General features: G+C 42.9%; 1 protein-coding gene across 4 annotated transcripts in view; it reads left to right on the forward strand.

The window, feature by feature from the left end:
- SLC25A26 (solute carrier family 25 member 26) overlaps positions 1–13,373 on the forward strand; it is an 81,874-nt gene that overhangs the window by 50,256 nt on the left and 18,245 nt on the right. For all 4 annotated transcript variants that reach the window (XM_062008672.1, XM_062008671.1, XM_062008673.1 and 1 more), the window contains exon 6: positions 4,514–4,558. In XM_062008672.1, coding sequence (XP_061864656.1) covers positions 4,514–4,558 — 45 coding nt within the window. The remainder of the gene's footprint in view (positions 1–4,513; positions 4,559–13,373) is intronic.

A 13,373-nucleotide genomic window follows, 5' to 3' on the forward strand; every position in this document is an offset into this window, starting at 1 on the left:
TGTTTATGCCAATCTCTCTGTGAGTATTTAAGATTTGTAATAACAGATAGCTCTTCTGGAGAGCAAAGCCTGCTGAACTGGAGACAGGGAAAACCTGAATAAACAAACATGTGCCACAGATTAGTAAGAACATCTGTAGGTTTTATATTGTTTTGAGAACACATACCACATAGTTTTTCATTTCTTAGGCTTTTCTAGTTTCTCCATTTCTTTCTATCTCTCTCTTTTCTTCTTTTTAAAATATATTGCTAATAAAGGTTGGAGGTAGAAAGCACAGCTGGACTCTGCATGACATGCCACTGTTTAATTTCTAGCTCAGAGGATGAGAAGAAGAGTAGTTTTATTGTATCCTATAAGAGACTAAAGCCACATGCAAATTCCAGCCATGGACATCTGTTTCCTCTTTGTGTGAAAGAATTCTCATATTTGGAAGGGAATCCCAGTTCTGAAGGGGCTGATGACTTGGGGTTTTTTCCTTTTTGGTTCATCCCCCCTCCTTTGCCACTCCTTCAGCCTGCTCTCCTTGCTCCCTCGCCGCCGCCTTTCCTTTGAGACGATCACAGAATCACACAACATCAGCTTAAAGTTGAGCATCAGATGTGGAATGGGTGAATTTTGAGGTGCTGTAGAATGTTATGGTGTAGTTACAAAGAGTATTATTAAGCTCTACCTTCAATTTCTTTTAAACTTAAACAGTTTTTGATGGGAGGGCTTTTGCTGTCATCAATGTTCAGTGCCTGCAGGTCGGTACTGTTTCTAGAAGTGGAGGTGTGCATACCTGTTGTTCTGGCTGTGAAGTGCAACTATTTCTAGAAGTAACTTATTAAAAATAATCTTTAAAAATCCTTCTGTATCAGGGGAATTATGTAGATGTGTAGAACTAAGAATCTGCAACATTCATTACATTAAATTAGGCATCAGGTGCTAAGGACTACAGGGACCAGCATAAATGATAATTTCACTAACCTATAAAACATTTTAGAATAATGATCTACAGCTGTCTGGGGGCTTTAAACTTCTTTTTTTTTGTTTTTTGTTTAAGAGTTGACTCTGTTGAACAAACAGCACAGTTATATAACATTAGGCCAGACATGAGAACTGGTACTCTCTGTCTATTTTATATTAACATTGAATGAGAGGTTGGTGGAACTCGCCAGGGTTTCGTATTTGTTGGCAGAAAATTACCCACATGTGTGGACCACATTTTTATTGTTGCCTTAGCCTATTTCAGGCATAAATATCTCTGCCTGGCAGGGTGTGATTCTGTTCATTGCTGAAGAGCTTTTCTTTTAAAAAGCCAAGTAGGAAAAGGAGTGAAGTGCTGTGTAAGTGTTCAAATTAAGAAGCGTCCCCAGACTGCGAGATTTTGTCATATAAAGGGCAATGGACTATCTAAAAGGCTTTTTCATTGTTGGATGAGTTACCCTTGCAATACTATTTCTTTTTGCAATGTATTAATCCTTCTTTTGGGTGTGGGCCGTTTAGTCTGGTCTCTTAGGGAAACCAGGCTTATGCAAGCAGGGTGTATGCACACATGAACACACAGCAGCCTCCACAGTCCTTGGACATGTTGGCCAAGGAAATGTGGTGGAAAGGCAGAAGCTGCAAAGATAAACAGAAGTTCCTACGAGTTTCTTGGAAATATATGTGTGAGGGGAGAAGAAAAATAATTAAGGGGTTTGAGGGAAGGCTTGTAACAGGAACTGAAATTTCAACAGGGGCTGTGGAATAGATGTCAAGAGGAAATGTGATGGAGGTCCCAGTCATGGGAGGATCGCTGGACTCAGCTTGGAAATGACTTGACTTCAGAGAACCCAGTGACAAAAAGCAAATCCGCAGGAAGCCAGACTCCTCCTCATTCCAGTACCCATGAAACTGCTTGTGTGGGTTTTGGTTTTGGATGTTGTCAAACAGGCTGCAATGGATGACTGTAAGAAATGGAGGACACCTCCTTAGGATCTTCTTCATACAGGCAAAGGTGCCGCTCTGCTTGTTTTTATCGGTGGTGCTTCCTAGTTTGTTTGGTTTTTGCAAGTTTTCAAACTCTATTAATATAATCAAGTGTGACTTATGAATATTTAAGCCCTTATCCTGCAGGTGTCTTAGAGAGAAGGGAGCCCAGTTGCTGTGCAGATCCCACTGACATACATCCAAAATCTTCCCAGGCACCTCGGAAGCCTGTGCATTGCAGCGTCTCGCGGGGTGCGTGGGGAAAAGCGAAACAGATAATCCCCATCAGTTCTGGTCCCTGCCATGCAGGACACGGAGAGCAAACACCACTAACCCTGAAAATCAAACAGCAGTCATGACCAAATTTCCTCTTTAATTGAAACGCTTCTAGCTAGGAGATAAAAAGGGGGTTATGTCAAAAGCTTCCCTTGTTGTCTTATTAACAGCTGCATAATTTTACCACTCATTTGCGAGCATAAAAAAGCAAAACTTGGAGGCAGTGTGTGAAAGCTTGTTTTGTTTGGTGTACAGCTGGACACAGAGTGTTTCCTTTTCTCTTTTTTTCCACAAATTTGAAGCAAATGCAGTGGGCATTGTTTCTCTTTCCCCTCCATTTTTTGGCGTGGATAATTGAAGATTATGTTGCTTTTCATTTTACATTTAACTCCAGTTCCACAACGATGCAGCAGCATGTGGATATATATATCTTCTCATAAATACATTACCACACATTTTTGTCAAATAGCTGGACTTTTTCACCCAGTATTAAAAATGAAATTTAATTGCTACACTTGAGTTTCAGGGCCCCAATAAATAAGAGTCGTGTCTGACCTTTATTGTAGGGCTCTGAGATGCCACCAGGGATATTGCTCATTGTTCAAGATGACAAACTTCCTCTGAGATTTCAGTTTGTCAGCTCCATGTACAGCAGTGACATTGATTTCTTCTCACTGCAGTTTCCTGCCTGAATAGATAACAAATTTTCTGTGGCAGGTGTCTGTCAAGCTTAGTTTTGCCTGGCAGATTAACTTAATAGGCTCATTTATTAATCATTAGCTGCAACACAGTGAAGCAGACAATACTCTTTAACTCTTGGGATATTGAATAGATGTACCATTTCAGATTCCTTTGGATGCTTAAATTTGGGTTTAATAAACCATTTGTATCTCTGTAGGATGTTTTTAACCTGACATTAGTCATGTTACAAAGAGCAAAAGTGTACGTATCAGTTAAGTGTGACTCTGGTATCTACTATTTTTGTGGCAAAAGGTGTGTAAGTGCTTTCTGAGACAAATAAAATTATGCACAAACTGCAAAATCAGCCTAAATGAGGGGAAAAACTAACCCAACATGCATTGTGTTTGAGGATGGAAAAGTGGAAGAAGAAAACGGGTACTTGGAAGAACATTTGAAACTGCGGCTGACCAGCCATCAAGGCAGAGGAGATAACTGCAGAGGCATTTAGGGAAGGGCAAAGCAGACCTGCAGATACAGCTGTAGGACAACTGTAGCACAGATTAGTGCTTTCATAGGGACAGCTTTCTCTGAGATGTCTTAAGGCAGATACTCAGGCTGGAGATGGCAAAGGCAGGGCTAGTACTGGAGGTAGATATTGGACAGGGCTTATCAGCATGGTGGAGGAGGAGGAAGAGACGGAAGAATTTGGTGGAGAGACTGGAGGAGGAAGAAACTGTAAGGGAAGGCATAACTTTGTAAAGTGATGTCTCTTGTTGCAAAGAATCCCTTGTTTATGGTGAAAACTGACTTCTTACGGGTGTCAACTCTGCACAGCCTACAGACCTTTTTTCCCTGTATCTTTAAGACAGACATGAGACATTTATCAGGGCAAAATCTTTAAAGGGAAGTGGAAACGCTGGGGGACACTGGCACTGCTGGCAACACATGGCAGCAGGAATGAACCTGGGTAGAGATACAGGCTGTTGCTGGATAGAAGTTGTTGTCTTGTCTGGTTATAGGTGATGAGAACAGAACCACAAAGCTCCTCCCTTGGGTTTTAGTTGGGTTGTGGTAGCTCTTCACAACCTGCTTTTAATTCTCAAGGGAGCTTGTTAATGTGAGATTACTGGGAGGCATTCAGGAAAGTTTCTGCAGCTGATGCCCAACTGCAGAGGCCTGGTTGGAGAGCAACTGTTTTCAGCTCAGCATTTGTGAGAGTGTGTATTGCTGAAGATGTTTTTTTGCCAAGCTGTGTGCCTGGCCTTGGGAACGTGTTTCTTGAACCATCCTTATAGCTTTCTTGGCTGAATGTCAAACCAAGAATGTCCCTGCACTAGATCATACTGCTTATTGCTCTTGTAGGCCACCCTGGTAACAATACATTAACCTCTCAGCAGGGAATGTGATAAACAAAGTAAAACCGCTTTAGTGAAACCAGTCATTTAATGGCAGCATACATAAAGTGTCCATAAAGATTTGTAAATGTAATAAGCTGCAGTTCACTGAGTGAACAATAACTGTTCCTAATTTAGCCAGCTGAGGAACATGCCAACTTAATGTCCTTTTGTAACATTATGTTGGTTTTTTTCTTTTCTCACCTCTCCAGATTCCTTTCTCTCTGGTACAATTTCCACTCTGGGAGTCCTTAAAGGTAAGTCCTTACACATTTTGCAGAGGCTTTCCATGGTAACTTATCTAACTTGATTATCACAATTATGGGCATGTCCAGAATGAGTAGCTACCAGCCTGTGTGCATGTGAAGATCATTTGCCTGAATATCTGAAAAATAATAGGCAATAATATCTAACCCTTGATATATGGAATACAGGCTAAATTTTACTCCCCAACATGCCAGATATTTTATCATTTGCTGTAGCTTTCTTTACTGCTTAGAAGGTGGGAACCATCTTGTGTTGTGTGATAGCTTTTCATTTTATTGTAATTTTTTAGCCTTCCACTCCGCAAGGTGACAGAAAATGGCAAATGATAGAAAACTGTGCATGATTTTGTAGACAGGGAGAGACCCTCAGTGCATCACTGACAAGCTGCTTTCATTGGTTGCATATACTTAAAAGTCATGTAAAGAAGGCGTCAATGGATGATGTTTTAATAGTGAAGTCTTTCGGAATGATGTGCAGTTCACCCACCAGCTGCTTGATTTGTTTATCGTGGACAGGGTCTGGATTTTTGAGCACAGGGTTGGATTTGAAGACAAGTCATTTCTGTGTCCCTCTATTTTTCCTTTAACTCACTGCAAATGATGAAGGAAAGAGTTTTTCAGGTGCTTTGAGATCCTGGATTGGAAGCACAGAAAATGACTGCAGATCATTAAAAGGATTGTAGGAAAATATATCATATTTATAAGAATGGAGATGGAGAGTAACTTTCTTGGTGAGGGTTCTGGAATTCTGAGCAAGCTTGGCACTGAGACTGAGTGGAGATATTGGAAGGATGAGGACTGGCAATGTTGCCTCTTCCTGCTTCTAGATAGGGAAGAGGACATAAAATCTTGGTCCTTGTGTGCTGGGTTGGGACGATATTTTGTCGTCTCTCTGTGTGTCAGTACCTGGGATTGTTCTGGGGTGACAAGCCCACGGTGTGAACGTTTTCATCTAGAGGTTTCAGGGAGACAAATACAAAGAGGTGTCCCCAGGCAGGAGGAGCATGCAATACATCAAGAGCTTTCACAGAACTGAGCTGTGTTTTGTAGAGGATTCTGTAGGTACTTCATGAACTTGGCCTGATGTGGTGTCTGGGTATCATCCCATTGCACAGGGTAGCTTTGGCTGCCTTATTAGGAATCTATTTCCCTGCCAGTGTCTAGGAATGGCTTTCTGTAAACTCTTCAGCAGTGATACTGGCCTGACCTGCTAATTGTTAGTGCAGCAGCCGTGCTTGGGAGCAAGAGATGGGAATGCTTGAAGAGAAATAGTGCAGTGTTCTTGCCAAAAACCACATAAAACAGCAACATCATGTAGCTGTTTTCAGACTGTAAAGTTGTTTTAACTAAAGTCCATGTAGCTGTGGCAATAAAATGTATTATTTAGATTGCAGGCTTTAAAGAAGACTGTTTGACTTCAGCTGGCTAAAGTGAATTAGGATGAGACATCATGTTTAATCTAAAGAGATCAGCGCAGATCTGAAGAGAATCAAAACCAAGGCAGTTTGTTCCATGAAGCCATTGCAATATATTCTTCTGACTGTGAAACTGAGGGGAGAAAACTGCAAAAAACAGTCTTGTATGTGCCAGTTGCTTTGGCTGAGCACGTGGAGAGAGCTCAAGGTTTGTCACATCAAAGCCAGGCTGTGAAAGCACAATACATTTTGTTTATCTGAATGAAGCTCTTAAAAAAATTGCCCTGATAGTACAATAAAGGACAAAACCCATAATGGTCCCATCAAGAGGCTGAATGTGGCCAGTGGCATCAACAGGAGTGTGATTCTAGCTAGAGCAGCTCACGGGTGCATGAAGGGACAGTAATTAAGAAGAGATGGGAGTGTAAAGGACAAAAGACAAACAGCAGAAAGCCTAAACATGGAAAAGTTAGTGAGATAATGCCTGAAGGACTATTCTGCATTGTGTTAATGTGGTTACTTGAGAAAGTAAATGCATGAGTAGTTGTGTATGATGTGCTTGGATGATCTTGCTTCATCTCACAAGTGCTTTGTATGTGTTATTTTAAAAACCATTAGTACAAAGTTACAGAAGCTAATAGAAGATGGACTTGGTCTTATAATTCCCCCAAACAAGCTAATCACAATAATATTGAGGAAAAACCTCTTTCACTGTAAAGGACAGTTAGCGAGGCACAAGGAAGAAGACAAGTTTCCTTCATGTATGTGCTGGCTGCAGCCAGCAGCAGGGTGTTGAGTGTAAAGAGGCCTAATAAAGGCTTGTTGTAGGTATTCCTATATGGCATTTTCTCTTTCTGCTTTGCTTCAAGCTGCTCTGGTTATTCTTTATGTTTCCAGCAGGTTTTAGCCACATAGTTTACATGTACAGTTTCTTCTGTCTGTGAATGTACACCATCTGTCCTGTGTAAGAGTAAACTTGCATATCACACACTAAGCTAGTGCATGGAAGAAGAGAGAGCATTGTGTAGATTACTAAACTTTAAGGTTATAGGTGCTGTCAAAGGGGATGTTGCAGTAATTAACAAGAAGCAGATACCACTTCAAATACAAGCCATCCTGCCAGTTAGTCAGGTGAATACACAATTTAGAAGTAGTTCATAGACTCCCTTTTGAGTTCACAATGACTCAAGAAACAACAGTAGAGAAATGATTGTGATTTTAAAAAACCTAACTCTTTCTCTGGATGTGGCAATGACAGCAGTAGCACATGCTTAATGTCCTTTCTCTTCCCCATTCTTCCTTTTTCTATATCTTGTTTAGGTACAAATAATTGATATAAACCAAAGGGGAGAAGCAAACTGTGCTACAGTATAATAGATTTCAGGACAGACAGTGTAATTCTCTATTAGGGTGAATTAGTGTAGCACATCTCTATCTTTTTAGCCCAAGCATTACAGCTAAAACAATTTGAAACTCTTTGGAGCTCAAGAAAAGAAGGAGCATTTCAAATCTCACTCACTGTCTGCTCCACCAGCCCTCTGAGGAGTGCCATGGCTGATTACCAATGTGGCAGCTGATCAGAGTTAGGTTCTTTTAGGTAGGGTTAATGCTTCTGACTCCATCTCAAAGCCAACTGGCCATGAAGAAGGGCAGCAGAACATAGATGTGGTGTGCTTGCCCAGTGCCAGCCACACATTAGTTCAAGCTGTAGAATAACATTGTGAGATACAGTCCCTTTGTATGCAGCCCCAGAAGTTCCAGGGTACCTCTGCAACTTGCTTTGGGAATACTGTATGTGTGTTGTGCATTGTGGGAATGTCAAATTACAGGGCTGTGTATTTAACATTAAATTGTTGTGGGTTACAGGGAGTGTAGTGCAGCTCTCTTGCTTTTGCCCGGCTGCCAGGGGTGTGAGTCTTCACTGGGATGACTGTAGCACTGTGGAGTTCATCCCTGATGTATTCTTCTGTTCTGCTCTGTTCAGGCCTTGTATTCTGCACATCTAATCATCATATCTGAGTATCTACCAACAGCACAGAAATTATTTATCACATGTTTCATGTAGCATTTGTATCTGTATTTATTTTCCTGTTAGATCTGAGAAAAAAAAGCAACTTTAATTTCTGCTGTGGGGAGAAACACAGGACATCAAGGTTCTTTCACCAAAATAGAGTTTAAAAGAAAATCCCCCAAACTCAAGAGCCTCTGCTTAGATTTGAGTCCAGCAACATCTTGTCAAAAATGCCTGCTGCTTATTTCTGAGTGGAAATGGTCAGCTGCCTCAGAGAACAGTGCTGTGTGTAAGGTAAACCCATCTCAGGTGAAATAAGACTCAGTCCTCTTGGGTTTTATGTTTCTGCACGTTGGCTGCGCTTCAGAGCCTCTGAGAGTTACTTGAACGCAGCTGTACATGGAGAATGCTCTCTTTATGGACTAAATGTATTGTATGTCTGGATAAAAGGCTCTGGTAGCCAGGGAGGAGGGAAGGAGCAGGCAGACAGGAGGACATAGGTCTCAAATGAGTAGACTTGGAAAATAAGGAGTTTTTTGTTTGGTTGGTTGGGTTGGTTTTTTTTAAGGAGGGAAGACAAATCTACAGTCCTGGGAACCTTTTGTATTTTTCACTAGACACGTCTGGTTCTGAGATGAGACACTTGGACATTGCTAAGACTATAACATCAGGGTCAGGCTGGATTCACCCTGCAGGCTGTGTTTGCCAGTGAGTCCTGCTCTTGCACACGCAGCATCTCTGGAGGGCTGGCACAAACTGTGCTGCTCTGCTGACCCAGGACATACAGGGAAAAATAAAAGTCTTAGACTGACCATGCTCAAGGTGATGTTCTGGCTCTTCTGGCACTCAGTGGGGCCAGGGCTTCCCTCTTTGTACTGGGCAAAACCTAAAGCTCTTAGACTTTCTGCAGCTATATTGAGCCCACGTGGTTTTTTTTGTCACTGGCTTTAGCAATAAGATCATTTTCTCAAATGTGTGAGTCTCACAAATTAACAGGTGTTTGAGAGAGAGATACTTGGCTGGGCCTTCAGAGGCAATAGCTAAAGACAGAGAGCTGAGAGATGTACATGGGCAGGTGTTTCTTGTGGGATTTTGTAATGGTTATGGTGGCATGTGATAATGCTGTCAGATGCTGAAGAAGCAGAGGAATACTTTGGTGGCTTCAGGAGAGAGAATGGTTGGAAGGGTACACACAGGCATGTTTCTACCCTATTAAATACACACAGCATTGCAGTAAAGAGAATGGGGAGAGTCCAGCCATCCCCTTGTGAGGCAGAGCAGTATCAGAAGATTGGTTGGGTAAGATCAGAAGCTCCCCACGTTGTTCCTAAGCTGGTTGGGCTTATGCTTCCTTAGGTCTCATGTGTTCTGTCCCAGGCACAAGGCACTTGTGTGGGGAGGAACAGAGCTTGGGAAATCTGCTGGTGGACAGAACATGGTCTACATGTAGATCTACGTGAAGGCACTGGCACATGTACTCATTTGCTTGGTTCTCTTGGTTCCATCCTCCAGGGAGCTCAGCTTCTGGAGGCTGATATAGACAGTATGGATGTGAACAAGTCTGGTTTGAGGGTGGGTTCAGCCTTGCTTATGGCCCTCAGTATCTGAATCATGCTGTGCAGAGACTGCTTGGTGGGTTTCTGTGGAGAGTGAGGACTCTAATCTTGGTTGAAGCTCATTGCACCTGATTTTTAAAGTTAATAAGAATGAAAAGTTTACAGAATGCTCCTGCCCAGGCAGCTGGGGTTCTCAGCAGTAATACGTGTTTATAACTCCACCATTGAAACAATAAACCACATGCTTTTTCCCTCCTAAAATTTACAGTCAAATCTGTTGCTGTTTAACATGCTAAGTAGAAAGTAGAGGAATGGAGCCAAACTGGGCCTAAAATGGCTCTTTCCCTGTTCTATAGGTAGGTGACAGCTTTCCTGTTTTCCTGGAGAAGCCGTCTAGTGTTTCTTTTCTGTTGTGCTCAGCTGCATATAAGTCAGGAGTAAATGAAAGCCAGGTCCAGCTTTAAACCCATTTCCTTGCAGGCAGTGTAGTAAGTGTTCCACCATACCTCGCTCTCTCTTGGAGTGACGATGGGGCTGATTTAGGGATTAAGTCCTAACGGTTAAATCACACTAACGGGTCTGCCATTTGCTCAGGTGCTGTGTCAGGAAAACAGATTTCCAGGCCTGACGTAACTGGTGGCCTTTGCATGCCATTAGCATAACGGCTGCATTTTTCTCACAAAAGAACAATGTACCCAACAGCTGTTCAGCAAACAGCCCTGGCTTTATTAGTGTCACAATAAGTGTCATTCACACAGTCTTGAAGCAGAGTCCAAGGAATGCTCCACGCCATCTGCACCAAAGAGAACCAAACAAATGCAATCTTGACTTAAAGCTCTGCAGACACGTTTGAGAAAGTCAGATGGTGTTGGATCATCAATGCAGCATTTAAAATGGCAGAAGTCAAACAGCCTCAACGCAGTCTGTAGATACAGAGCCAGATTGTGATGCTCTCGGTCGTGACTAAACCACAAGCGGTTCGCTGGAGGCTGCTCAGCTTGCCAATGACATCTGGGGACACTGGGTCGAATCAGTGTGAAGGGCTCACCATTTGATTTGGATGCTTACTTCTTGTTGAAGAACCTCAAAAGACTCGTGTAATTCTTCCATGTAACTTCTTCACACAATGCTGCACGAAGCACAGATTTATTAGCAGGTCATAGCAGTTCAGCTGTCCAAGGAAAGCTGTCCCATCTTCCAAGTGATTTTTTCAGAGGTGCATTTTCCTTCCCAAACACACCTATCTGGCCCTTTGTGCCGTGGAAACCAAATGCAGCTGGCATGTTATGTTCTGCCTTGCCATAGGAATGCAGTTTCAAAGACATGTTCTTTAACCAGACTTTTAGCACATCCATTTTCATTTACATCCAAATGGGTCACAGGCATCAGTGCAGCACTGTATGGGGAGGAGAAGAGAATGAAACGTTTTTGACATGAAAAAGATGCTGTTGTACGTGGGCCAACTTTTATTCTCTTCCTCTCAATTTATGTAGGATTTGGGTGGGTTTAATTCTAATGTCAAACTCAATACTGGCATAAGTGAGCACAACTCCATCAGTGCAAATGGAGTCTCACCGTTTGTGGCAACAGTGAACTCAGATCATTGATTTTTTTTTTTCCCATGTTTGGGCTTGCATGTTTCCTGGAGGATAATATACACATGTACTTGCACATATGCTGCACATATGCACATAAAAACTCACTGGAGAGGATGTTTGGCTCTACACTCCGTGTTTAACTTTGTGTATAGATATTGCAATCAGCTTATGAATTGTTGCTGCTTCTGTAGCTAATGTGCCATGCATCTGTAAGGGTCAGCCATGCAGAATGCCACGTTGCAAGTGAAATACCTAGTAGTAAAGGCAAACATGAAAGCTGCTTTTCTTTCCTCAGTCTGCCAGACTGCACATGCACACAAATCCGTGTGATTAATTCAGAGAGACTTTTCTGCTCTCTGTTACCGTGAAGCTGAATACTGCCTTGAACAGAGTGGAAAGCAGAAATACTACAGATGCTTATCATTGGAGTGAACTGTAATATTTACTCAGCTGCAGGCCTCAAGTTTAGTGTCTGCCATGAGGTCTGCTTGCCTCTTCGTCCCTGAAGAACAGCAAGGCTGAGGCCTTGTTCTCTGTGATGCTTCCTGCAGCATTTGAGGTGTTGGTCTGGTCATCAGGTTTGAGAGATGCAACTTCCCCAGGATCACCATAGCTTAGGTGTCCTGAAAATACACCCAGACCAAACTGCACTGGGAGCACAAAGCTGGCAGATGATTTCTGCCCCGTCTTTTACCACAAACCTATGGCAAAGGTGACAGGAGTTGTGTGAACTAGTCAAAGGTTATTTGCCATCTGGAGGCCAGGTGGCCTTCACACACGAGGAGTCCACATTTCTGGGCACCATGTACTTCTCCCTATATTTAAAGGCAGTGGTAGTATTTCTTTTGTTTGTTAGTTTTTGAGATTGAAAGACCTTTGGTATATCCTAAGAGTGACTTTTCCCATGTGCCTTCTGCACAGCAAAGTGGGATGTCCTTGTGTTCTCCACATCAAAAGAGCTAAGTAACGTCTGTGGTGAGCAGGAGAGGGCACTGGCCTGTGGCACACTATGAAATGGGATCGTTAGCAAGAAAAGTAAGGCTCTACCCACATATAAAACTTGACCCTTCTGTGTGAACACTATCCCTGTGAATAATTGGAACTCTGCATTCAGGCTCCCCGCTGTGTGCCATCCCTTGAGGACACCCATGCTGGATTGCTTTACACTGCACGGCAACGCACAGCCAGATTTACATATATATCACATAAAAGTGTTTACCAAAAGAATTAGCATGTGATTGAGCTGGGAAGCTGCAGAGGGCCCAACTGTACGAGTTTCCATGCGATTCAGCCAGAAGATTTATTTCCAATTTGTTATTCATAAGGGAAGAGCGAGAGATTGGGATGGGGTCCTTTGAAGTGGAAAACAAAGTCTTCTATTCAGCCTTCAGCTTAATAGAATACACATGACAGAGGCTTGGCTTGGCGGCCTGCTTTCATGTAATGTGCTCCTTGTCATTCTGCTTTCCTAGGCTGTGAATACTAGTGGGAATGGGTATTGCCCTGGAAAAGTCTCCTTGTCTCCTGCTGCCTTCTGCAGGAGGAGCACAGTGAAGGCAGGTAGGAGGCATTTGGTGATGGAGGTGGGGAAACCAGGCAGATCCGATTGTTGCAGTTGTGTTGCTCCTGATTCCTGGTTTATAAAACATATTGGAAGAGCATGTGTAGAAAAAGCAGTGTAGTTGCAGGGCATCTGCAGGCATTAATTACATGGGTGCTTCTGCCCTGTTGGGAGCAGGGAGCTGTGACCCATGGGCTCCGAGCCTGCCTCTGATACCCGTCTTCTGCCTGACCTGAGCTCTCGCCGTTGTCTCCTGAGTAGAAGACTCCTGTGAATTTGTCCAGCAGTTAGGATGGCAGAGCATGATCTAGGCACCGTATCACTGCAAGTGACAGCAATTCTGTACAAAGTCAGTGTGTTGGGGAGATATGTTTATGAATCCTGTCTGTCTTTCCAGGATCAAGGCCTCAGCTTTACAGTGATCTACAAGCCTCTAATAGCTTCTCTGCTTTACCCTGTGTTGGTAGTATTAAAACCACGCTGGGTGCAGCACAAAGGCGACTGTTATTGAAGAACATATACAAGCCCAGCTTACCACAAAGCCCTGTCAATTAGTGGGTCTGTGGGCTATGAGGGAAAACATGTGTAGCCTTCAGCTTGGCCCACAGTGCAAGTGTGGTTAGAAACAATTTGGATCAGAGTCCTGCCAGTCCTCTTGGCCCCGT

This window comes from Colius striatus, chromosome 15 (assembly GCF_028858725.1).
Source record: "Colius striatus isolate bColStr4 chromosome 15, bColStr4.1.hap1, whole genome shotgun sequence".
Classification (NCBI taxonomy): Eukaryota; Metazoa; Chordata; class Aves; order Coliiformes; family Coliidae; genus Colius; species Colius striatus.